We start from the raw sequence: 25,517 nt of genomic DNA, 5'->3' as shown, positions 1-25,517 counted from the left end.
CAATAATAACTACAATTGCATGATGGTGAGGTGAGAGTGCCTGCCCTTGACATCAAGGCAGCATTTGACCGAGTATGGCATCAAGGAGCCCTAGCAAAACTCAGGTCAATGGGAATCAGGGGGAAAACCCTCCGCTGGCTGGAGTCATACCTAGCACAAACGAAGATGGTTGTGGTTGTTGGAGGTCAATCATCTGAGCTGCAGGACATCACTGCAGGAGTTCCTCAGGATAGTGTCCTAGACATCTTCAGCTGCTTCATCAATGACCTTCCTTCAATCATAAGGTCAGACGTGGGGATGTTCGCTGATGATTGCACAATGTTCAGCATCATTCGCGACGCCTCAGATAGTGAAGCAATCCGTGTAGAAATGCAGCAAGACCTGGACAATATCCATACTTGGGCTGATAAGTGGCAAGTAACATTCGCGCCACACAAGTGCCAGGCAATGACCATCTCCAACAAGAGAGAATCTAACCATCTCCCCATGACATTCAACAGCATTACCATCGCTGAATCCCCCACTATCAACATCCTATGGCCTACCATTGACCAGAAACTGAACTGGAGTAGCCATATAAATACCGTGGTTACAAGAGCAGGTCAGAGGCTAGGAATACTGAGGTGAGTAACTCACCTCCTGACTCCCCAAAGCCTGTCCACCATCTACAAGGCACAAGTCAGGAGTGTGATGGAATACTCTCCACTTGCCTGGATGGGTGCTGCTCCAACAACACTCAAGAAGCTCGACACCCTCCAGGACAAAGCAGCCCGCTTGATGGGCACCCCATCTACAAACATTCACTCCCTCCACCACCGACGCACAGTGGCAGCAGTGTGTACCATCTACAAGATGCACTGCAGCAATGCACCAAGGCTCCTTAGACAGCACCTTCCAAACCCTCAACCTCTACAAACTAGAAGGTCAAGGGCAGCAAATACATGGGAACACCACCACCTGCAAGTTCCCCTCCAAGTCTCACACCATCCTGACTTGGAATTATATCGCCGTTCCTTCACTGTCGCTGGGCCAAAATCCTGGAATTCCCTTCCTAACAGCACTGTGGGTATACCTACCCCAAATGGACTGCAGCGGTTCAAGAACGCAGCTCACCACCACCTTCTCAAGGGCAATTAGGGATGGGCAATAAATGCTGGCCTAGCCAGCGTTGCCCACATCCCATGAATGAATTAAAAAAAAAAAAATTCTTGTAGAACTTATCTGGTGATGATTACAGAAACACCAAGATTTTTTAATGTTATTTTTCTCAGATTGGTAACATGTAAAAAAAAAGCTACAAAGTAAAAGCCAAATCTTCAACAGGGATTGACCTTAACAATCACACATCACAGAATTGGTATAGCGCAGGAGGCGGCAATTTGGTCCATCGTGACGGCACAGGTTCTCCGAATGAGCAATTCATCCAATGCCATTCCCCTGCCTTCTCCCCATAACCCTTCACATTCTTCCTTTTCAGATAACAGTCTAATTCCCTTTTGAATGCCTCAATTAAATCTGCTTCCACTACACTCTTAGGCAGTGAATTCCAGACTCTAACTGCTCATTGCATGAAAAGGTTTTTCCTCAATCTTGTTGAGTGTATCAAATAAATATTTTTTGGAAAGAGTATACCATATATGTTGAAAAAATGTTACTGTGTATTTTTTGGACAAGTCACAGTCAAGAGACTGGGATTATTCAGCCTACAAAATGCTCCATAAGTGTTAACAATGCCACTCCATCAGGGGGCTAGAAAAGACCTCCCACTAATTTAATGCACCCGGGCATGAAAACTGTTATGAAATACACATTTGACAAACTATATTAATGTTGTTAGAGGGAGAGGGTGATGTCGTGGTAATGTCACTGGACTAGTAATCCAGAGGTGTGGGGACATGGGTTTGAATCCCACTATGGCAGAAGGTGAAATTTGAATTCAATTAATAAATCTAGAATTAAATCTAGTCTAATGGTGACCATGAAACCATTGTTGATTATTGTAAAAAAAAAAACCCATCTGGTTTATTAATGTCCTTTAGGGAAGGAAATCTGCCATCCTTACCTGGTCTGGCCTACATCTGATTCCACAGCAATGTGGTTGACTCTTAAAATGCTCTCTGAAATGGCCTAGCAAGCCACTCAGTTCAGGGGCAATTAGGGATGGGCAATAAAGGCTGGCCTAGCCAGCGACGTCCACATCCCACAAATGAATTTTAAAAATGCAAACAATTAAGTGCACTGGAAGTAGCTGGCTATTAGTCAAAATATGATGCACTACTATCATGCATACTGAAAGTGCAATGATATAACAATCATGGACTAACTCTGAAGAGTTATGAAAAACGGACTTTGTCTTTTTAAAAAAAAGAACCTTTATTTTAAAAAGTGAACAATGGTCCAAATGGCCACTGACAAAAAGGGGATTGACCTTTTGTGTATTCAAACTGTCTGATAAAGACAAAGGACAAATCTTCAAAGCCAACAGGTGCTAATGGAACCCACCTTACACCTATCCTAAAACATTCCAGAATTGAATGTCGTCTTCTGAAACAAAGGAGGTGTGAAGTAGCTACATCCTGGACCATTGTGAAGATACCAGAAAGTCTCCTAACAGAAGGTGAGAGATAACAGCTTTTCCTTTTTAAAAAAAGAGACAGCCAGAGAGAGAGAGACTCACTCAGGTTAGAGCAACATCTAATACCTTGCATTTTCAGCAAGCAAGAAAGTGTACATTCTGCTGAAAATATCCGACATCAACATTAGACAGCAGTGAGAGCTAGAAGTAACCTACAGTCTTCAACAGAACCTTCAATCAAGAGCGAAATCTACAATCATCTCAGGCCTGCATCCATCTAGAACTTGAGAATTCAACAGGTTTATCGTAACCTATCCTCCCACTGAAAGCCAGCTGCCTTTTTTCTGTTGTGTGTGTGTGTGTGTGTGTGTGTGTGTGTGTGTGTGTGTGTGCGCGCGCGCAAATGCATGAGTGGATGCGATTGCGACAATTTCGGGATAAGGCATATTGATCAGTAAACAATTGATTTTCTAATTTTTTTTACAACCTACAAGAAAACCTGTTGCTGTCTGTTTGTTTTTTTAGAAAAATACCAAAGGGGCTAAAATCTCTAATACATATACACTTGCTGCGGTCAGTTGGGGAGTTGAACAGTGGGAACCATCCACGTCACACCACGCAACCATAACACCTGGGGATAATCAGCCAAATTGAATGGTGGGGCAGGCTCAATAGGCTGCCCCACCTGCTCCTATGTTCTTATGCTCACTGTGATAAGCCACTCAAATGAGGTGAGATGACATTAAGGCAACATTTGACCAAGCATGGCATTAAGGTGCCCTAGCAAACTGGAGTCAATGGGAATTGGGGGAAAACTCTTCACTGGTTGGAGTCGCACCTGGCACAAAGGAAGATGGTTGTGGTTGTTGGTCAATCATCTCAGCTCCAGGACATCACTGCAGGAGTTCCTCAAGGTAATGTCCTAGGCCGAATCATCTTCAGTTGCTTCATCAGTGATCTTCCCTCCAACATTAGAACATAAGTGGGGATGTTTGCTGATAATTGCACAATTATGTTAAGAGTGAATAATGAGCCAAATTTAATAGCCTAATGGTGTGTGAACATGTATCAGCTAGCGATCATAATACAATCGAGTTCAACATAGTGTTTGAAAGGGAGAAACGTAAAACAGCTACTAAGATTCTGGATTTAGGTAAGAGTGACTTCAATGGGATAAGACAGAAACTGTCCATAGTAATCTGGGCGAATCTGTTAATGGATAAAATGACAAAATATCAGTGGAAGGTGTTCAAAAAATGAATCTGATACAGAATCAGTTTATCCCCTTAAGGGGCCAAAAAGACAGCCATGGATAAGTAAAGGGGTAAGAGACAACATAAAACTAAAAGAAAAAGCATACAAAAGTTTTTTAAAAATCACACATCTTGGTGAATGGGAAAGATATAAGAACAGCAAAGGTGACAAAACAGAAAAGAGCTATGAAAAGGAGTATGAAAAGAAACCTGCAAGGAATGTCTATGAAGATAAGGAAATGGCGGGCTTGCTGAATAATTACTTTGCGTCATTGTTTACAGAAGAGGTCAGTATGCCAGGCATCCCAAGGAAACCAATATTGAATCAGGGACAGGAGCACACCAAAATTGATGTAGGAAAAATGACAGTGATGAAGAAAATAATGGCACTAAAGAGTGGCAAGTTCCTAGGACCAGATGGTTTCCAGCACAGGGTTTTAAAGGAAGTAGGTGTAAACAATGCAGAATCCCTAATTGTAATCTTCCAAAGTTCTCTCTATTTGGGAAATGTTCCTTTAGATTGGAAAATTGCAGATGTCGTTCTGCTGTTTATGGTAGCTAACCGAGTAAATCCAGGGAATTATAGACCAGTTAGCCTAACATTGCTAGAATCCATAATTAAGGATAGGGTGACTGAACACCTTGAAAATTTTAAACCTATCCGAGAGCCAACATAGATTTGTAAAGTTGAGGTCATGCCTGAGAAATCTGAGTTGAATGTTTTGAAGAGGTGACTAAAGTAGTAGATAGGGGAGTGTCTATGGATGTTACTTATATGGATTTCCAGAAGGCATTTGATGAAGTCCTTCATAAGACATTGTTGGTTAAAGTTGAAGCTCATGGAATTGAAGGTAAATTATTGACCTGGTTAGAAAATTTTCTGAGTGTCAGCAGAGAGAGAGTCTAGAGATTATTGGCAGGTACTCTAACTGTCAGGATGTGACTAGTAGTGTGCCGCAAAGAACTATGTTGGGGCCTCAACTATTCATTGTATTTATTAATGACTTAGTGATAGGATAGTAAGGCACATATCCAGATTTACTGATGACACAAAGAGAGGGGCATTGTAAGCGGTATAGATGGAAGCAAAAGTACAGAGATATTGACATTAAATGAGTGGGGAAAAACTGGCAAATGCATTTGAATATAGAAACAGTGGAGGTCCAAAGAAACTAGACCGTCCAGGCGCATGAATAATTAAAATGGCATGAACAGGTACAGAAAATAATGAAAAAGGCTAATGGAATGGTCACCTTTTTTGTATCTACAGAACTAGAATCCAAAGGGGTAGAAGTCATGCTTCAGCTGTACAAAGCCTTGGCTCGACCACACCTGGAGTGCGCAGTTCTGGTCAGAACACCTTAGGAATATCATATTGACCTTGGAGGGAGTAAAGCGTAGATTTACCAAAGTGATACCTCAACTCCGAAGGTCAAATTATGAAAGAGGTTACACAAACTAGGGTGGTATTCCCTGAAATTTAGAAGGTTAGGGATGATTTGATCAAAGTTTTCAAGATACTAAGGGGAACAGATAGGTTTTTCTCTCTACTCTTTTTCCACTGATTGGGGAGTTTAGACTAAGGGGTGTAATCTAAACGTTGGAGCCAAACTTTATCAGGAGTGAAATTAGGAAACACTTCTACATGCAAAGGGTGGTAGAAGCTTGGAACTCTCTTCTGCAAACAGCAATTGATGCTAGATCAGTTGTTACTTTTAAATCTGAGATTGGTATGTTTTTGTTAACAAAAGATATTAATGGATATGGGGCAAAGGTGGATGTATGGCATTGGGTCACAGATCAGCCATGACCTCATTGAATGGCAGAACAGGCTCGAGGAGCTAAATTACCTGCTGCTTTTCCTATGTTCCTAACATCTTCCCTATTGTCAGTTAAGGTATTTTTCCCAAATTCTATTATTTCTGTAGGTGTGTTATTATGGTTGAAATACACATAATTAAGAAAGTATTTTAATAGCAAGATTTTTATTTACTTCCTACAGGAGAATTTTACACCACAAGGCATTCTAATCTTTCTGAAGTTCATGTTGTCTTTCACCTGTGTGTGGACGATAATGTGAGATCTAGCAATATTACTGCCCGTGATCCAGCAATTATGGGCTTGAGGAACATTCTGAAAGTCTGTTGCACTCATGATATTACTACAATAACTATCCCACTCTTATTGGTGCATGATATGTCTGAGGTAAGCAGCAAATATTTAGACAAAACAAAGATGTAACAATACATTAGTGGTAAAAATGTCAACTGAATATGTTATGGATGTTAAAAGAAAAGGAATCTCGTCTCCTAGGCATTTGCAAGTACAATAAAGTCATCTTATTTTGAGCTAAGTTTATTTAAGACACTTTTATGCCTTATGTAGGCATGACTAATGAAATGAGATAAGATAAAGTGAAAAGCTCTTATAGAAGTATTGCAAAATTATTGTAAGTGATTAAATTGAGGCTCATATAAGTTCACATGATAATCATTTCCCCACTTTATATGCTGCTACCTTCCTTCCTCAACACAGCTTCGTTGTAGGAATCAGGTTGGTGTGGGCTATGCATTTTCCAGACACACTCAGTGCTGCTCCTTATTGGCAAGAGGCATGCTTAATGAAGCAGTACAAGTCTTGCAGCCAACCTTTTCTCTTCCTGAGATGACGTGTTCAGTTGCTACGAAGTGGCCAAGATCTGATTAAAAACACAATATTGGGTCGTCTGAGTCTAGGTTCACAGCATAGAAGTTCACTTATCCGCCAACTCCTCCTCGGAATGCTAACAGCTGTCATTGTGAACAGTACATTATTTGTGCTTAATATGAATTAAATCTATGTCGTTTCATATTTATGAATATTTAATTCATTATACTTTAAAGACAGTTGATAACTATATTATAACATGGAATAAATTGTGGAAATTAATAGTAAATAATTTTGTATTCTCAGTGAATGCCATAGTTTCTAGACCAATAGATTGGATGACGGAAAGCTGAATGTCAACAGGATGGGACAAAATCCCAACAATTTTGCGCAATGCCAAAACGTCCTTTCATCTTTATATTGTTTCCAAAAAAATGTAATTGCATACAGTTTCCTGGTTTAGTGTTGCCTCACTTCCCACCATACAGCAGTGACCTTGTGTGAAATCCTTAACTTTTGCTTAAATTGATGTGCTGAATAACTAACTTCAAGCAGAACTGCTTTGTCATTCAGTAGAAGTCTTTTTATGAAGCAATCTGGTACAATTTCTTGCTTATATGTAGGAAAAAGTAATCAAATGGCTTGGCATGATGACAGTTACATAACTGTTTGTTATATATATTTGTTTATAGTCCAGAACTAGGAAAACACTAGTAAAAGTGCTAATCCCGTCATACTTATGCTAGTACCCATATTCTCTGGCCTAAATTACACCACAAGGTAACTTCCTCCCTCTGCTCATACATAAGCTGCATGCCAGTGCATGGTCTCATGAAGTTCTGAATCAAGGTTCTGATCCCTACCCCATGAAATTCCCGATTTCCACTCTGCAGTTGTGACCAGGCACCAAGCAGAAGATAGAGTGACATTAAAGCAGTGAAGGTTTGTTCTCTGACTCACTGTCATGCACCTTTTGGCAGCTGTTCAAAGGCATTGACTAAGACCTGGAAACAGTTCAAATTACCGATGCCTTGTTCGAGATTACAAAAAATAAATTTCTCATCTGGATGGGAAAGGGGAAAACATCAAATTCTTTTTATTTTGTAGAATTGTAAATAGCTGCTGCTGAATTTAAAGTTTTAATCTGTGCTCTACATGTCACAAGACACTCAAACTTTATTCACACATTGCATCCTAACCATTTTATTAAATTACAACCTCGCAACTTGTCAACTCCCTCTTTATATTCTATACATAATCAACTAGTACAATGGAAGAATTGTATTTGTCATAGACTCAATTATAAACTTTGGATAAAATTAAAATGCAGATACAAAGTTTTTTTTTTTAAAAAGATGACATTTGATTGCAATTAATTTAACATAAAATGATAGAAAAAATATTATTAGTGATTGTTGCAACTTATCAGCATAGAAGTAAAATTAAAACTAACTTCTTTCAGAGGTGAAGATACGCAATTTGATATCACAGACAATCATGTCTTTTAGCTCCAGCATAAACTTGTGTTTTCAGCCACTTGCCTCTTGTGTTAATTCAGTTGCAGATTTTTACCTGAGCTGTAAGAATATCATGTCATTCCCATAGCTACAAGGGCCATGAACAGTGTTGTGCAAACTGAAAATATGACTGCCTGATGAATTGCCGGGAATTTGATAAAATGCAAAATTATTCTAGCAGCTTGAACTATTGAGGAGAGATGCCAGGGTGTTGGCAATTTTAACATTTTTAACTGTTAGTGAATATGCACAAAGCCAAAAATTTTACTATTCCAGATAGCCAGAGATACTGTCAGACCCTTCAGACAAAACTAAAATGCGAAAGGAAAGGCAATCATTTTTTAAAATCAGGACATATAATATTGTAGATGATAAAACCATGAGAAGTAATAAATGCAATACCAGTTGCATTTATTTATTTTTGTTAGTAAAGCTTATTGAGACCCAGTTAGGAATTAATTCATGGATATGTTTATAACCATTTATTTATGAAACCTGTGATAAATATTTCAAGTTACTTGGAAGTTTGTGAGTAATGTTTCATTTTTTAAACAGGAGATGACTATACCTTGGTGCCTGAAAAGAGCAGAGCTTGTGTTTAAGTGTATAAAAGGTTAGTAAATGTTTAGGGTTGACAATTAATCATGACTTCCTCTTCCGCTGGTGATGCTGTTGAATAGGCACTCTCTGCACCACTCTCGTAAACCATCTTGCACCCCAGTATCAAATTCTTGTTCCTCATAATGAGCAAAAAGACAATATGTAGGAAGTGGCATTAAAATAGTTTGTTGTGGAAAATTAAAGCATAGACCCAAGACAAGTATTGTTTGCAGAACTTTAATATTTTGTTGATGCAGTGAACATATTCCTAGGGTGGCTAAAACCCATGGTGTGTGAGAGTTGTGGAGCTTCTATATGCATAAGGTTTAAATTTTTTTTTAAACTTGCCGATCTGTGATGTAACTAATAGCAAGCACCAGGGTCGTAAATATTTTTTTCACTTAGTGGCTCAATTCAGTGTGTCGGGCCAGGATGCTACTGCAGTTTACCGGAGCTTGATTTTTAGTTTTCGTCATGAAAACGGAAATCTTTTTTCAGTCATTTCTTTTTAACAGATTTTAGTAATGATGCATGAATTTATAGGGGTTGTTCTGACTTTTAAAAATGAGTATAGAACAAACTTGAATGTGATGGATACAGTAATTATATCAATTAAATATGCAATTAAAACCAAAATTAACAGATTAAAAATTATATTTTCAAAGCTAATTGTGATTTTAAGTCCTATTAATTATGTATACTCGTGAACAGTAACAAATTATATTTAATTCCAAATGCAAATTCAAATTGTTCAATTCTTTGCTTCCTTTGTAGATACCCCTAAATCTAGTTCATATTACAGTTCAGATTTTAAAAGTTTATGTCCTGGCAGTGAGTGGCCATGATTGCAAGGTTTAAAAGGAATGAAATGGACAGCCTACAGCTGTCATTAGAGCCCAGCATATTAGAGAAGCTCCATATTTGTTACACAGCAGACGATCACATTGGTGTCTTGGGGAAAAGACTGTGGAGAAAATACAGAAAACCTAATGAACCATGAAATATCCACCTGGCCAAGCAGTTTGCCCTTGATGTTAGAAATTTTCTAAGCAGCAATTTTGCATTAAAAAATTTGGCCAGTGATTACATATCATTTTGCAACAAAAACAAAGTTGCTGGAAATACACAGCATCAGTAAAGAGAAAAGATGGGTCTATAGTCAAAATAGCAACCTATCTTCAGAATTGAAAAGTTGGAAGAGGAGGAAAATGTACAAACTGAGTGAAACTCTGATTTTCTATTTAACTATGTGTCTTGTTGTTCCTTTAGGTTTTATGATGGAAATGGCATCCTGGGATGGGGGAACTTCTCGCACAGTGCAGTTCCTTGTACCACAGGTATAGCACTGACTTTGTTTCTAAATAATCATTTCTTTTTTTATACTTAGTCATTTACCTCCACTCAGTTTACCAGTTGTGGTCATGTATTTGATAGGGTAAAAGACAATTTTAGCACCAAAATTAACAGACTGCAACAATGGTGGAAATCTGAAATACAATTGGAAAATGCTAGAAACACTCAGGTAAGTCAGCATCTGTGGAGAGAACTTTGAATGGAGAAGTATCCGCTGCTTTGTACCTGTCTCAGATTCTGCTTTCCAGTTGGAATGGATAGCCACATATTAACGGCATCTAACATTGATATTCCTGTCAAAAATTATGCCGAGTTTCAGAATTGAATTTGGATATAATGTTCTCTAGGTGTGTGCGCTTTCTGAAATTGTTGGGACTGAATTTTCCTGTTTCCGCAGGCACTGTGGCTGTTTTGGCAGTATACAATACTGGCAGCCTTCTCTCTCGTGAGATGATGGTTTGCACCTTAGTGGTCCACTCTGTGTTAAACATTGCCTGGTGTGGTTCAGGCACCCCACTCTGACAAAGCAGTCTCTGCCGCACTTTCTGCAGATAAAGGCAGTGGGCTGAAAAGGCGCAGGATTCACTGATCTCTGTTTTCTCTGGGCCCTCTTCTCAGCCAGCTGAGCTTTCTGTTTCTCCTCTCCTCTTCCGATGTACCTCCGAACAGTCAGTCTCCAGAGGTCCTAGCCTTGGCAAGAGAGCACTTGCTGCACTTTTGTCTTTAGATCTCAGGTGGACAAGGCTAGGACCTCTGGAGACTGACTGTTCGGAGGTACATCAGTTCTGGCATGTAAATAGACACCTTCTGTAGATGAACTGAAGGAATAGGACAGCAGCAAAGGGAAAAATATGTCAGAGTGTCGATGCCGGCACGCAACCCTGTTTGACCCCACTGCGGATGTTGAAAGGTTCCGATCCATCTGTAAGTGTATCCGCATCACATAGTTACCATTAAAGTAGAAGATCCAGGACCAAATTCAGATGGGTCTATGACAAAAAACAAGAAGTATCTATAGAGAGTGGATTATATTCTACAGAGACTTGTCACTGACTTAAATGGAAAATTATCTTATCCAGTCGTGCCTCTTTTCCAAAGACCTTCTTTCACATGAGAATTTGGATTAACCAAGTGAGTAAACTTGATATGCAATACTGGACTTGGACATCAGGAACAACAAAGGTAGCTAGCATGACGCAAACTGCATTATGTAGTTCCTTCCACCGCTCTAAAAGTAGATGTCCGTCAAATGGCCGATGAACAAGCTACGACCTGGGATGACAGTGGCACAAAAGTGTTAATTAGATGTCAGGTATGAGAGTACAACTCCTATTTCTAAGTCTCAGTGCCTACAGTGATTGAGTTGCAGCAAGGCAAACAGCAATCTGTATCTCCAACAGTGGAACTAAGGTTTAATGGGAAGGGTCTGTTCTGAAAATGATAGTAACAATGTATTCACACAACTTGTAGTGAGATATACCACTTTATAATGCCACTCATGTGGAACTCCTGGTACCGCTACCCACCTGGCAAGGGCTCAACCTGCTCTTGGTCACAGTTTGATTATCATAGAAGTGACTATCAATCTTAGGTCGAAATGTTTTTAGGATGATCCATCTGATAATGGAAGCTCAGACCCAAGTCAATCCTCTGTGACAGGCTTGGTAATCTGATATGTGAACCGGGCGGGTCCACAGTACTCCAGTGTACTGTCGATGCCTGGACAGTTTTCAGTATACCTTGTATAACATTTTATTTTCTCATTGGAAGGTGCTAGTTCACGAAACGAAACTGGTTGACTTCCTTTGTCAGCAGCTAAACGCAACATGCTCATTGCATTGTAACAACTGCTGGAAAAATCAAGAATATATGCCAATATATGCAAGTAAATGAGTCATTTTAGAATTGAACATTCAGTCAGAAACTTTAAGGACTTAGTCAGCTCCTCTTGACTACTGGTAAATGTACTTGGCTGAAAATCCACACAACGATTGCCAAAGCAATAACGCACGAGTTCGGAAAAGTAGTAAATCCACCAGCAGTTAGCTTATCCATTCAGTCATGCACAAGTTGCGGCTGTGGAAATTAATGACCCAACAATGAGCCCCACAGTCTTATAAACTGGTCCAGCATTACTTCCAATTACGTAAACGTTTCATTACTTAGTGTAAGTAACAAGTCCGAATGCCGTGTGGGAGAGGGAAACATGAAGGTAATTTTGAGAACTTCATTCATGAGCCAGTTCTTTGATTGCATGTCTGGATCTTCAACTATTTTTAAAAGTTTTCAGCTGATATTGCAACTTGGAGGTCATGTAGATGTATATTACTCTGATATTAACCCTGTACTATACTGAAAGTATGAAGTACAGCCTCAAGCTGCAGATGGTTAAAATAAGTCTGGGGTTTAGCCTGGCAGGTATATAATTTTCAAGTTGCACTCTTGCCCTAGAATACTCAAAATGCCCCCCAGAACAGCATAGCCAATGCAATAGCTATCAACAGCAGCATACCACCCAAAGTTTAGCTTATGCTGGTATCTGACCCTAGCATGACTATTATCTATATGCCAATACTATGGATCAGAACAGTACATTACTGTTAAGTCATGGGTATGTATAGTCTTCTGCAGCATTCTTGGTTACTACAGGAGGTTATGGGAGAGATTTCCTAGAGTTTCTCCTGAAACTGGCTACAATGTTTTTAGCTTTCCTCCAGAACTTACCATTATCAGCAGTTGGGGCAGGTGATGCACTAGGTTGTACTATCTAGGGTGAACATTGATTGGTCTGGTCTTTACTGGCCTTTCTTTTATTGCTTTTCATTTCCCATGGTCATAATTTAGAGAAGACATGTCGCACACCCTCTTGGCCAGCCCACTTAACCTCACTAATCATGACACTTAATCAAAAACTGCCCCTAGCAGATGCACAGGTATATCAGCAAACACAAGATACCACTGTGTTCTTCTGCTGGCATTGTACAACTTGACTAAATAAAATTTTATGTAATATTTTTAAAGAAAAAAACTATATTACTAAACCAAGTACATTTTTTGACCTTTTACTTCTGCTTATAATCTAAGCTGACACTACAGTGCAGTACTGAGCAAGTGCACATTGTCAGAGGTGCCATCACTTTGATAAAATTCAGCCCATGATTTAATATCTTATCAGTCCCCCAATGCTGTGGGTCGCGGCGGGGAGGCCCGTAAAACGCTAACGGGAACGGCCTGCCCTTACCCATGACACCGAGAAGGCCCCGCCGGATATTGGCAGCAGCGGCGAGACCTCGGTGCGCCCTCCCCCCCGCCGCTTGTCGACGGGGCCTTCATCTAAATATTTAAATGAACGTTGATAAGATGCAAATGATCTTGCCTACTGGCTGCGGACGTCCCAAGCTGATTTTACAGCCGCTGATCACAACTTGGGCGCCTTCGGAACTCCATATGGAGTTCAGAGGCAAGAAACCTCTGGCGGGGGGCGGGGGAGGAATAAAAATATCAGGGCAGGAGGGGTGGGGGAGCGAGGAAAACTATACGTATTGGTTGTGGGGATGGTGGGAAGGGGTTGAAGAGCAAAAATGAAGAGGTTAGGGGGAAAGTTGGGGTTTGGAATATTATTCATGTTGTTCTTATTGCACTGAAAACAAACATTGGGGGGTGGAGGGCGGGTGAGAAAGGGTCTCCAGCATTTATTTCAATTTCTACACTCAATGCAACAAAATATCACTTTAAAAATTAAAATCACTTCTAAGGACTTGAAGCTCCTTAAAAATGGCGCCTGTGCAGTGGCGCCAGACGCCATTGCTGGGGACCAAGTGGTCGCACCCTCTACGTCATCGGCGACCACTCTGCCCCCTCCGTCTAAATGAGCCCACGCGCGTAATATCGCGGGGGCTATGCGGCAGCACTTACATGGAGGAAGGCCGCTGCCTTCACAGCGCGCCACCGCAAAGTGCAGCAAGGTGATAAAATTCAGCCCCATGTCTTTTCTGTTTGTTCTGATGAGTCAAATGGGTGTAAAAGATCCCATGGCAATATTTGAAGAACAGGACGATCTCCTGGTGTCTTGACCAACATTCATCCCCAATTAGTAGTATCAAAAACAAGAATTGTTCATTCATCTCATTACTGTTGATCTCTTGCTCTGTGCAAAATGGCACTGCATTTGCCTACATAATATTCACCGCACTTCAAAATAATTAATTGTATATGAAGCCCTTTGACATATTGCTGAGGTGATAAGGTGCTGCAATAATGTAGGTCGTCTTGTTTTCTTGACATCTCTTCCTTCCCTTTTCCTACTATCTAACACATTTTCCTACTATCTGAAGAAAAGTATATTTGTTGTTGCTTCTGGATCTCCTCATTCTGGAGATGTGACCTGCATTTTTCAAAGTTGGATTATGGCTGAAAATGAGATTCAAAGGCCTAAAACTGTGAAGATTGTCATAATTGCCTTACTGCTCAAATTGTTTGAAGTACTCTCACTCATTTATCTTATTGAGTGCCCCTGTCCTGATTTTAGATCATCTGCAGCAGCACCCCAAGGGTTTAAAAAGTATGCCAAAGATCCTGTCAGCAAAATGCAGCCGAGGCAGAAATAGGCAATTAAATAAATAGAAGTAGAATACTGCAGATGCAATCTGAAATAAAAACAAAAAGTGGTGGAAATACTTGAAACATCTGTGGAGAGAGACACAGAGTTAATGTTTCAGGTCAGTGACCTTTCATCAGAACTGACAAAGGTTAGAAATGGAATGGGTATTAAACAAATAAAGCAGGGATGGAAAGAAAAGCACAAAAGAGAAGGTGTTGATAGGACAGAGGGTCAGAGAGATTAACTGAGAAGGAGGTCATGGGGCAAAGGCAAAGGGTGAAAGGACAAAACATTAGTGCAGAGAGGGTGTTAAATGACAGAATAATGAACAGCCCTAGCCAAAAGTACAAACATGAAAAAAACTGGCACATGGTAAGAAAAACGATGAAACAAACTAAAATAAAATTAAAATTAAAAAATGCCGGTCATGCTCTGAAATTATTGAACTCTATGTTCAGTCCGGTAGGCGTGCCTAATCGGTAAGTGAGGTGCTGTTCCTCGAGCTTGCATTGATGTTCACTGGAACACTGCAGCAAGCCCAGGACAGAGATGTGGGCATGAGAGCAGTGGGGTGTGTTGAAATGGCACACGACAGGAAGCTCGGTCTCATGTTTTCAGACTGAGCGGAGGTGTTCCGCAAAGCACTCACCCAATCTGCGTTTGGTCTCACCAATGTAGAGGAAACCGCATTGTGAGCAGCGAATACAGTATACTAAATTGAAAGAAGTACAAGTAAATCGCTGCTTCACCTGAAAGGAGTGTTTGGGCCTTGGATAGTGAGGAGAGTGGAGGTAAAGGGGCAGGTATTACACCTCCTGCGATTGCAAGGGAAGGTGCCATGGGAAGAGGACGAGGTGTCGGGGGTAATGGAGGAATGGACCAGGGGTGATCCCTTCAAAATGCTGACGGGACAGGAGGGGAAGATGTGTTTGGTGGTGACATCACGCTGGAGGTGACAGAAATGGCGGAGGATGATCCTTTGGATCTGGAGGCTGGTGAGGTGGAAAGTGAGGCCAAGGAGAATCCTGTTGCAGTACTGGGAGGGAGGGGAAGGGGTGAGGGCAAAAGTGCGGGAAATGGGCTGGACACAGTTGAGGGCCCTGTCAACCACAGTGGGGCGGTGGAGGGGGGAGTTCTCAGCTGAGGAAAAAGGATTCCCTCTTGGATAAGTCTACAGCTTCCCCATGAGCCTCTCTTGGCATTCTGCAAAGGACTCATTGAGGCACTCAGTGCTGGCTCATTATGAGCAGCAACCCCAGCCCATCCTGCTCTCTCATCAACCTTCTCACCCAGTGCATCTGTTGGGAACTAATCTTGCCTATCTCCTTCCTATACAACACACCCCTCTCACTGCTGACCCTGTGTACTCTCAGTGGATCAGCTCTCGCCACCCCTCAACGCATCTCCCTCCAGAATGTTAGGTCATTTGTGAATGAGGCCCTTGCCATCTGTGAACTTCCTGTGGATGATTGCATCAGCATTGTGGCTTTATTGGAAACCTGGGGTGATGACACCTATCCTCTTAATGACTCTATCTTCCACCATTTGCCCCGTCAAGACCAACATGATGGCAGTGTGGTGCTTATCACCAGATCACACCTTGGCCTGACCCCCTATTCCTCTGGCACTTTTTCCTCCTTTGAGCATCTCACCTTGTTCCTCCCCTCTCACCACTCATTCAGAATCATTGTTCTCTACCGCCCTTCCAAGTTCGATTAAAAATTTTCTTACTGAAATATTGTCACTGTTTTCCCCTCTCAGCCTCTGCACCGAATGATTTCTTATCATCTGTGATTTCAACCTCCATCTCAACTCATCATACTCTCCCTTTCTCCTCTGAATTCATTGCCCTCTTATCCTCCCTTAATTTCTCCCTCCATATAAACACCCCAACCCATATTCACAGCTCCCCCCCCGGTCTTGCTAGTCCCATCGCATCAATCACAGATAAGGCCATCTCTCATCTCTTCCTCGTATCACTCTAACCACATCTCCCTTCCACCCTCCAACCTTACCTCCTTCTGTATCCGCCCCGGAAAAGACTATCCCCCAATTCACTTACAACTGCACTTTCAAAATTCCAACTTTTTCAGGAGAACGGTAGATAGTGGTAATGTTACTGGACTAGTAATCCAGTGACCCTGACTAATGCTCTGTAGACATGAGTTCAAATTCCATCATGCAGCTGGGGAATTGAAATAGATGTGGAATAAAATGCTCGTCTCATTAATAATGACCATGAGACTACCGTAATGTTGTAAAAACCCATCTGGTTCACTAATGTCCCTCGGGGGAGGAAATCTGCCGTCCTTACCCTGTCTGGCCTACATGTGCCTCCAGACCCACAGCAATGTTGTTGACTCTTAACTGCCCTCTGAAATGGTCTAGCAAGCCACTTCATTGTATCAAACCATTGCAGAAAAAAAGCACTGTGGCTGTACAAGGACTGCTGCGGTTCAAGAAGGTGATTCACCTCCGCCTTCTCGAGGACAATTCTGGATGGACAACAAATGCTGGCCTTGCCAGTGATACTGACATCCCACGATCAAGTTTTTTTTTAAAAAGGCCTTTGATCTCCCATTTGCCACATCATTTTTGCAGCTACAGATTTTACAGATTTACTCAACCGCACCCTCACCTCCACCTTTGATGCCCTAGTCCCCAGTAAAATCATTACTCTCTCTCACCCTGGCCATTTTGCCTGGTATGGCTTTATCTCTGTTCCTTTAAGTCTGCAGGAGCAGACTTGAAAGGATATGGCTGACAACTGGTTTAGCCATCCAACGCCAGTGGGTGGCGCAGTGGTTAGCACTGCAGCCTCACAGCTCCAGCGACCCGGGTTCGATTCTGGGTACTGCCTGTGCGGAGTTTGCAAGTTCTCCCTGTGAACCGCGTGGGTTTTCGGCGGGTGCTCCGGTTTCCTCCCACAGCCAAAGACTTGCAGGTTGATAAGTAAATTGGCTATTATAAATTGCCCCTAGTATAGGTAGGTGGTAGGGGAATTGAGGGAAGGTGGGGATGTGAGAGGGTAATGGGATTAATGTAGGATTAGTATAAATGGGTGGTTGATGGTCGGCACAGACTCAGTGGGCCAAAGGGCCTGTTTCAGTGCTGTATCTCTAAATAAAATTTTTTTTTAAATAATGCCAGATCATGCTGAACCACATATAGCACTATGGGTCCTGTTCTCATTTGCTAAAACTACTTACTATTCCAGCATCATCCTGGAATGCAAAGACAATCCCTGGCTTTTCTCTACTGCAAACCATTTTCTTAAACCCCCTTCCCCTGTCTTCTCCACCCTCATCTCCAACAATAAGCTTGAGGAGCTCATGGAATTCTTTGGATGGTCTGGATCTTAGAGACAGCTGCCTCTGTCGTGTCCCTCCCTTCCACTAGCGCATTGAGCCAAATCTCCTCTAAAACTCTCCCCCTACCCTAGCCCTGAACTTGCATAATTCTCTAATTTCTCTCCTATCTCCCCTCATATCCTCTCTGAGCTCATCTTGTCCGAGACCCACCTCCTGATCCTGCGACCCTATTCCCACTAAACTGCTGGCCGCACTACTTGCCCTCCTAGCTCCCATGTTAATCAATATTGTTAACTATTCTCTCTCTCCAGGTGCTGTCCCCCTCTGCTTTAAATCTGCTGTCATCACCCACTCTTCTCAAAAAATCAACCCTGACCCCACCGTCCTTTCAAACTACCCACCCCATCTGCAACCTCCCTTTCCTCTCCAAAATCTTTGAACATGTTGTCACTTCCCAAATCTATGCCCACCTTTCTCAGAACTTCATGTTTGAATCCCTTCAATCAGGTTTATTCCCCTGCTGCAGTTCTAGAATGGCTCCTCTCAAAATCACAAATGACATCCTACGAAACTGTAACAAAAGTAAATTATCCCTCCCCGTCCATCTCGAACTGTTTGCAGCCTTTGATATGGTTGACCACACCATCCTCATCCAACACTCCTCCACTTTTGTCCAGCTGGGTGGGACTGCTCTCCCCTGGTTCCATTCTTATCTATCTAATTGTATCCAGAATAGCACTTGCAAGGGCTTCTGTTTCTGCTCCTGCACCATTATTTCTGGTGTCTACCAAAGAGCTATCTTTGGCCCCCCTCCTATTCCTCATCTATAAGCTGCCCCTCATTGTCCGAAAACACAGTTAGTTTTCACATCTCTACTGATGACAGCCAGCTCTATCTCACCATCACCTCTCTCAACTCCTCCACGGTTGCTAAATTATCAGACTGCTTACCCAACATCCAGTACTAGATGAGCAGAAATTTCCTCTCATAAAATATTGGAAAACTGAAGCCATTGTTTTTGGTCCCCACTCCAAACTCCGTTCCCTAGCTACCGAATCCATCCCCTTCCCTGGCAATGGTCTGAAACTAAACTAGACTGTTGACAGCCTTGGTGTCATATTTGACCCCAAGATGAGCTCCTGACCACAGGTTCACACCATCACTAAGACTGCCTATTTCCATCTCTGGAACATCGCCCAACATTGTCCTTGCTTCAGCCCATCTGCTGCTGAAACCTTCATTCATGCCTTTGTTACCTCTAGACTTGACTATTCCGACACACTGTTGGCTGGTCTCCGTCATTCTATCCTCCATAAACTCAAGGTCATCCAAAACTCTGCTGCCCATGTCTTAACTCGCTCCGATTCCCGTTCATCTATCACCCCTGTGCTTGCTGACCTACATTGACTTCCCAATCAATCAACATCTTGATTCTAAAAATTCTCCTCCTTGTTTTCAAATCTCTCCATGGTCTCGCGCCTCCCTATCTCTGTAATCTCCTCCAGTCCCACAACCCTCCGAGATATCTGGACTCATCCAATTCTGCCCTCTTGAGCATCCCTGATTTTAATTGCTCCACCACTGATGGCCGTGCCTTTAGTTGCCTAGGCCCTATGCTCTGGAATACCCTTAGTACACCTCTCCACCTCAATTTCTACCTATAAGACGCTTCTTAAAATCTACCTCTTTGACCAAGCTTTCGGTCATCTGCCTTGATGTCAACTTATGTGGCTCGGTTTCATATTCGGTTTTATATTGCTCCTGTGATGCGCCTTGGGACTTTTTTTTAACATTAAAGGTGCTATATAAATATATGTTGTATTTTCCTATTGCCTTGCAAAATTGAGGAAGATTCCCATGAAGGCGCCATGTTAGAACAAGTAAGTTGAAATACAGTGAAGAGGTTGTGTTTTTGATCCCTGGTTCATTACAAATTACTGGCCAGATAAAGCTTCACCCTGGGTCATTGGGAGCAAGGTCTGCCTATAGGACTGATGTAGCTCATTAACCCCTAGAAAAATCAGTTTAAAACCTAAAAATGTAATGAAGGTCACCATCCAGAATGACCCTCCATTGGGGAAGATAATGGCCATAACCAACCGAAAAGTCGGTAGCAAGCCCATTTCCGCTGGGCCTGGGGAGCCATGCCGGGATTTTTCACTTTCTAGGCCCTTAATTGGTCTTGGGCAGGACTTCCACCTCTTTGAGGCAGGAGGTCCCACCTAATGGAGCTGCTGGCCTATCAGCAGGCTGGCAGTTCTTAGTCCCAGCAGCGCCACCAGGAGTGGTGGCCACTGCTGAGACTACACCTAGCCATCGGATGCAACAGGAAGGACAGCGCCTGAACTTATAACTTTTTAGGCCTTTGCCGGTAGCAATTGGCCGGGCCCCGGCGAGGCAAGGGAGGTCGTTTTGGGGGGTGGGGGTATGGGTGGCAGGAAGAGTGTTGTGTGTTGGAGGTGGTGGGGCTTGGGGGACAGTTGTCCATGGGACACCATGCCCGATCCGGAGGGGCCCCCTCCAGCCCGCAAGAAGGCTGCCTGGTTTTACCAGGTGGGGTTCTTGGAGCCTTTGCCGTGTGGCCTTTGAGGGTAAAATACCTGCAGTGGAGGGAGGAGGCCATTAAGTGGCATTTAATTGGCCACTTAAGGGCCTTGATTGGCATGGGGCAAGCTGGCTGTTTCTCGCTGCTGACACCCTGCGTAAAATTGCAGCGAGGGCGGGAGGGGATTGGGAACAGCACCACCACGCCCCCCCCCCCCCCCCCCCGCCCACCAGCCCGTTCATTGGAAGAGGGAGAGCTTAAGGTTAACTGTTTAGAATGACAGCTCCAGGATATGATGCATATTTATACTCTGAGATACACTTACTTGGAAATCATCTCTAAATTAACCACAGCTTCAAATATTTTAATAAGTTAAGATTCCATATATAAAAATATATAATCCTGGCGAAAAATCAACTTTCCTTGATCCGGTCACAATTTCATTAATCATATTGTTTTGTAGTAAATGCAGAATTCTGTTAGTTTACATTGTTTTGCTCATTGGCAGATGGAATGGTTTATAACCTCATAGATTGCAAATACCTCTATTGTTGCCATCTTTAACTGGTGAGAGAGAGAGAGAAATATGTTATAAAATTAATTGCTATCATTTGTGCACCTCCAGGGATATAACTGATGCTGGACCAAATGTGCTAAGGACCTGGGGCTGGGAAAGCCAGACCTGGATGGCGGCACTATGAGCATTGATAGCCAGAAGCCTGAAAGGTTCAGTCAAATGTGATAGTTTGAGAGACCCAGCTCTGCTGAATCCCTGATCTCATGCACACTGGCTGCCTCCACAAGAGGGCACAATTGGGGCAGCAGGAGTTATGTAGGGTGTCTCCACAGAGCTGCTGTAGCCTATATCTTGGTCAATGGCTGAGAGATTTATGCCCTGAGAGGTGTATGCCTTAGAGAACCTAAGAGAATTCAAAAAAGGTTACGGAGGGTAATGTACCCTTCCAGAAGAAATTGTGATAGTTAAGTAAACTGATTTAATCTACTTAATTGTCAGAGGTAGGTTCTAAAATTATTTGTCAATACTTATTGCACAATTCTCTGCACTGCAACTATGATTTCCATTTGCAAAACCACAGTGCTGTCAGCCAGCTCGAATTCATGTATAATTATAGTGGAAAATTAAAGCTAGGAAGAAATGGACCACAGCCTTGAATTGCAAACTGAATGTTGGCTTAAAAGCAGTTAGCTTATAAGCACTTAACACATTTGTATGAGATTCCTTTTGTCAACTCATTTAAACAGGTTAAAATCATTGTTTAAAAGGCAAACGGTGTAATTTCATGGTCTGTGTTCTGTTGCTGTTTAAATCAGCACAATTGCTAACATCAGCAGAAAAATATAACCAAATAATCAGTACCTGGAACACTGGAGGAGTTCAAGATAGAACTATAACGAGTAACACTGATACCCAAACGTTTCTCACATGTAGCTAAACAAAGTAACAGACAAAGGTTGCCATGTTCACATATTTTCCCCTTTTGTAGAATCATAGAATAGTACAGTGGAAAAGGAGGCATTTGAACCATCAGATTTATGTTAGCTCTTGCGAGCAGTATTTCAGTTAGGCCCACCACCAGCGCCCCCCCCCCCCCCACTTTTTCCCATATCCCTGCAATTTTTCTCCTTCAAATTAGGAAACACTCCTATGCACAAATAGTGGTAGAAGCTTGGAACTCCCTTCCACAAATAGCAGTTGGTATTGAATCAATTGTTAATTTTAAATCTGAGAGTGATTAACGAAAGTCTATCAAAGGTATGAAGGGATATGGGCCAAACACAGGTATATGGAGTTAGGTTGCACATCAGCCATGATCTCATTGAATGACAGAACAGGTTTGAGGGGTTAAATGGCCTACTCCTGTTCCTTTGTTCTGTTCAAGTATTTATCCAGTTCCCTTTTTCAAAGGTACCATTGATCTGTACCCATCACTCCATCAGGCAGTGCCTTCTAAATTCTAAACACTTGTGTAAAAAAGCTTTTCCTCATGTCTCCTCTCTTTTTTGTCAAAATCCTTAAATCTGTGCCCTCTGGTTAGTGACCATTCAGCCATTGGAAGCAGTTTCTGTTATTTACTCTATCTAAATCGTTCATGATTTAAATCTATCAAATCTCCTGTTAGCCTTCTGTGCTCTGAGGGGAACAACCCCAGCTTCCCCCTTCAGTCTATCCTCCTAACTCACCCCATATCTCTGAATCTAATCTTGTAAATCTTTTCTGTACCCTCTCCAAAGCCTTCATGACCTTCCTAAAGTGTGGTGTCTAGAATTGAACAGAATATGCCAGCTGGGGCTACTTTTTAATCTCTGGTTTCCTCCAAGGATCTAACCGTGGCCCTCTCCTATTTCTCATCTACATGCTGCCCCTCGGCAACAACATCCAAAAACACAGCGTCAGCTTTCAAATGTACACTGACAACACCCAGCTCCACCTCACCACCACCTCTCGACTCCTCCACTGTCTAAATTATCAGGCTGTTTGTCCGACGTCCAGTACTGGATGGCCAAAAGTTTCCTCCAATTAAATATTGGGATGACTGAAGCCATTGTCTTCAGTCCCCGCTACAAAATCCATTCCCTAGCTATCGACACCATCCCTTTCCCAGGCAACTGTCTTAGGCTGAACCAGATTGTTTGCATTCTTGGTGTCATATTTGACCCCGAGATGAGCTACTGACCACATATCACTAAAACCGCCTATTTCCATGTCTAACATTGCCTGACTGCACCCCTGCCTCAGCTCATCTGCTGTTAAAACTCTCATCCATGCCTTTGTTACCTCTAGACTTGACTATTCCAACATACTGTTGGCCAGCCTCCCACATTCTATCCTCTGTAAGCTTGAGGTCATCCAAAACTCTGCTGCCTGTGTCCTTACTTGCACCAAATCCCATGCCCTCGTCACCCCTATGCTAACTGACCTACATTGACTCCCGGTTAAGTATCTTATCGATTTTAAGATTCTCATCCCGTTTTCAAATCCCTCCATGGCCTCGCCCATCCCTATCTGTGTAATCTCATCCAGCCCCACAACCCTCCTGCCCCACTGCACTCCTCTAATTCTGGCCTCATGAGCATCCCTGATTTTAATTGCTCCACTATTGATGGTTATGCCTTCAACTGCCAAAGCTTTGAGTTGTGGATTTCCCTCCCTTAACCTCTCCGCTGCTGTACCTCTCTTTCCTCCTTTAAGATGCTCCATAAAATCTATCTCTTTGATCTGCCCTAGTATTTCCTTATGTGACTTGGTTAAATTTTCTGTAATGTTCCTGTAAAGTGAGACTTTTTATTACGTTAAAAGTGCTGTATAAGTACTAGTTGTTATTGAACTAGTGTTTTAGATAGGTTTAGTATAAATTCCTGGCTTTTAGACTCTATGCTTCTATTTATAAAGTCCAGGATAAAAATACTTAACTGGAGGAGGGCTAATTTCAATGAATTGAGGAGGGATCTGGCCCAGGTAAACTGGAGTCAAAAACTGGCAGGCAGAAATGTAATGGAGTAATGGGTGGCCTTTAAAGAGGAGATGGTTTGGTATAGTCTAGGGACATTCCTACAAGGGAGAAAGGGAGGGCAATCAAAGCTCTCTGGATGATGAAGGAGTTAGAGAGTAGAATGAAGCAGAAAAAAAAAGGGGCATATGACAGATGTCAGCTTGATAACACAAGGAAGGATCAGGCTGAATATAAAAAGTACCAGAACTGAAGTAAAAAAGGAAATGAGGGAAGAAGACAGTGTGAGAATAGATAAATGGCTAACACTTGATTCACTTAATTCCCCAGTTTCTAGAGCCAAAACTGCCGCCTTCCTTGTTGGTCAGTATGTGTCCTGCCCAAGAAAATTCTCCTGAAAAGACTTCAGACATTCCTCCTCTACTACGCCCTTAACACAATTAATACAGCATTCAATATTGGGAAATTAAATTCTCCAATTTTCACTAGCTCTTGCGGTTTCTAGTAATTTCTTTGCAAATTTGCTCCTCTATTTCCTTCCCATTTTTTGGAGGCCTATAAAATACACCAAGTAGCGTAATAGCCCCTTTTATTGTTTCTTAACTCCAACCAAATAGATCTGTCTTCAGTAGCTAAAGGACATTCTCACTTTCTAGCACTGTAATATCTTCCTTGATCAAAACTGTTACCCCTTTTTTTCCCCTTCCGTATTTTTTTCTGAATACCTTGTTATCCAGGAATATTAAGCATCCAATCCTCCCTTTTTAGAGCCAGGTCTCCGTTATCGCCATTACATCGTATTCCTACGTGGCTATTTGTGCCTGCAGCTCACCAAAATTGTTAACTACACTTGGTGCATTTGCACACATACCTCCAAACCTAAATTAGACTTCTTTGCATTGTCTATGATCTCCCCTAATTTTGTATTATTTCTAACTCTCTAACTTTCTCTGTGCACCTTATTTTTACTTTATAATGAGGGTGGCATAGTGGTTAGCACCGCAGCCTCACAGCTCTAGCGACCTGGGTTCGGTTCTGGGTACTGCCTGTGCGGAGTTCCCCACAGAGGGCCAGTCCCGAAGCCCCAACTGTCCCTAACGCACAACATTCTCGCCGGGGCCCGGCCAATTGTCCCCGGCGAGGCCCTAAAAACTTCTCTGTTTTCTGGGACTGCCCTTCACCTTACTTGCAATGGCTGTCAATGGTGGCATGGCTGGGACAAAGAGCTGCCGGCCGTTCTTTCACAGTGTTCCAAGTCAGGATGGTGTGTGACTTGGAGGGGAATTTGCAGGTGGTGGTGTTCCCATGCATTTGCTGCCCTTGTCCTTCTAGTTGGTAGAGGTCGCAGGTTTGGAAGGTGCTGTCTAAGGAGCTTTGGTGCGTTGCTGCGGTGCATCTTATAGATGGTACACACTGCTGCCACTGTGTGTCAGTGGTGGAGGGAGTGAATGTTTGTAGATGGGGTGCCAATCAAGCGGGCTGCTTTGTCCTGGATGGTGTTGAGCTTCTTGAGTGTTGTTGGAGCTGCACCCATCCAGGCAAGTGGAGAGTATGCCATCACACTCCTGACTTGTGCCTTGTAGATGGTGGACAGGCTTTGGCGAGTCAGGAGGTGAGTTACTCGCCGCAGGATTCCTAGCCTCTGAC

At 42.4% G+C, this 25,517-nt stretch overlaps 1 protein-coding gene across 5 annotated transcripts in view; it reads left to right on the top strand.

Moving 5' to 3' along the window:
• ferry3 (FERRY endosomal RAB5 effector complex subunit 3) overlaps positions 1-25,517 on the top strand; it is a 75,516-nt gene that overhangs the window by 35,889 nt on the left and 14,110 nt on the right. For 3 of the 5 annotated variants that reach the window (XR_010977649.1, XM_068059093.1, XM_068059094.1), the window contains exons 11-13: positions 5,831-6,033; positions 8,547-8,604; positions 9,861-9,928. Coding sequence is in view for 4 of the 5 variants with exons in the window: in XM_068059093.1 (XP_067915194.1) it covers positions 5,831-6,033; positions 8,547-8,604; positions 9,861-9,928 (329 nt within the window). In the remaining variant the exon portion in view is untranslated. Of the gene's footprint in view, positions 1-5,098; positions 5,745-5,830; positions 6,034-8,546; positions 8,605-9,860; positions 9,929-10,025; positions 10,108-25,517 lie in introns of those variants that run through there. The other 2 variants (XM_068059095.1, XM_068059096.1) reach the window with 2 other exon arrangements.

Source organism: Heterodontus francisci, chromosome 27 (genome assembly GCF_036365525.1).
Source record: "Heterodontus francisci isolate sHetFra1 chromosome 27, sHetFra1.hap1, whole genome shotgun sequence".
In the NCBI taxonomy this organism is placed as follows: domain Eukaryota; kingdom Metazoa; phylum Chordata; class Chondrichthyes; order Heterodontiformes; family Heterodontidae; genus Heterodontus; species Heterodontus francisci.
The sequence above is the reverse complement of the archived record's forward strand: the minus strand, read 5'-3'. Positions and strand labels throughout refer to the sequence as shown.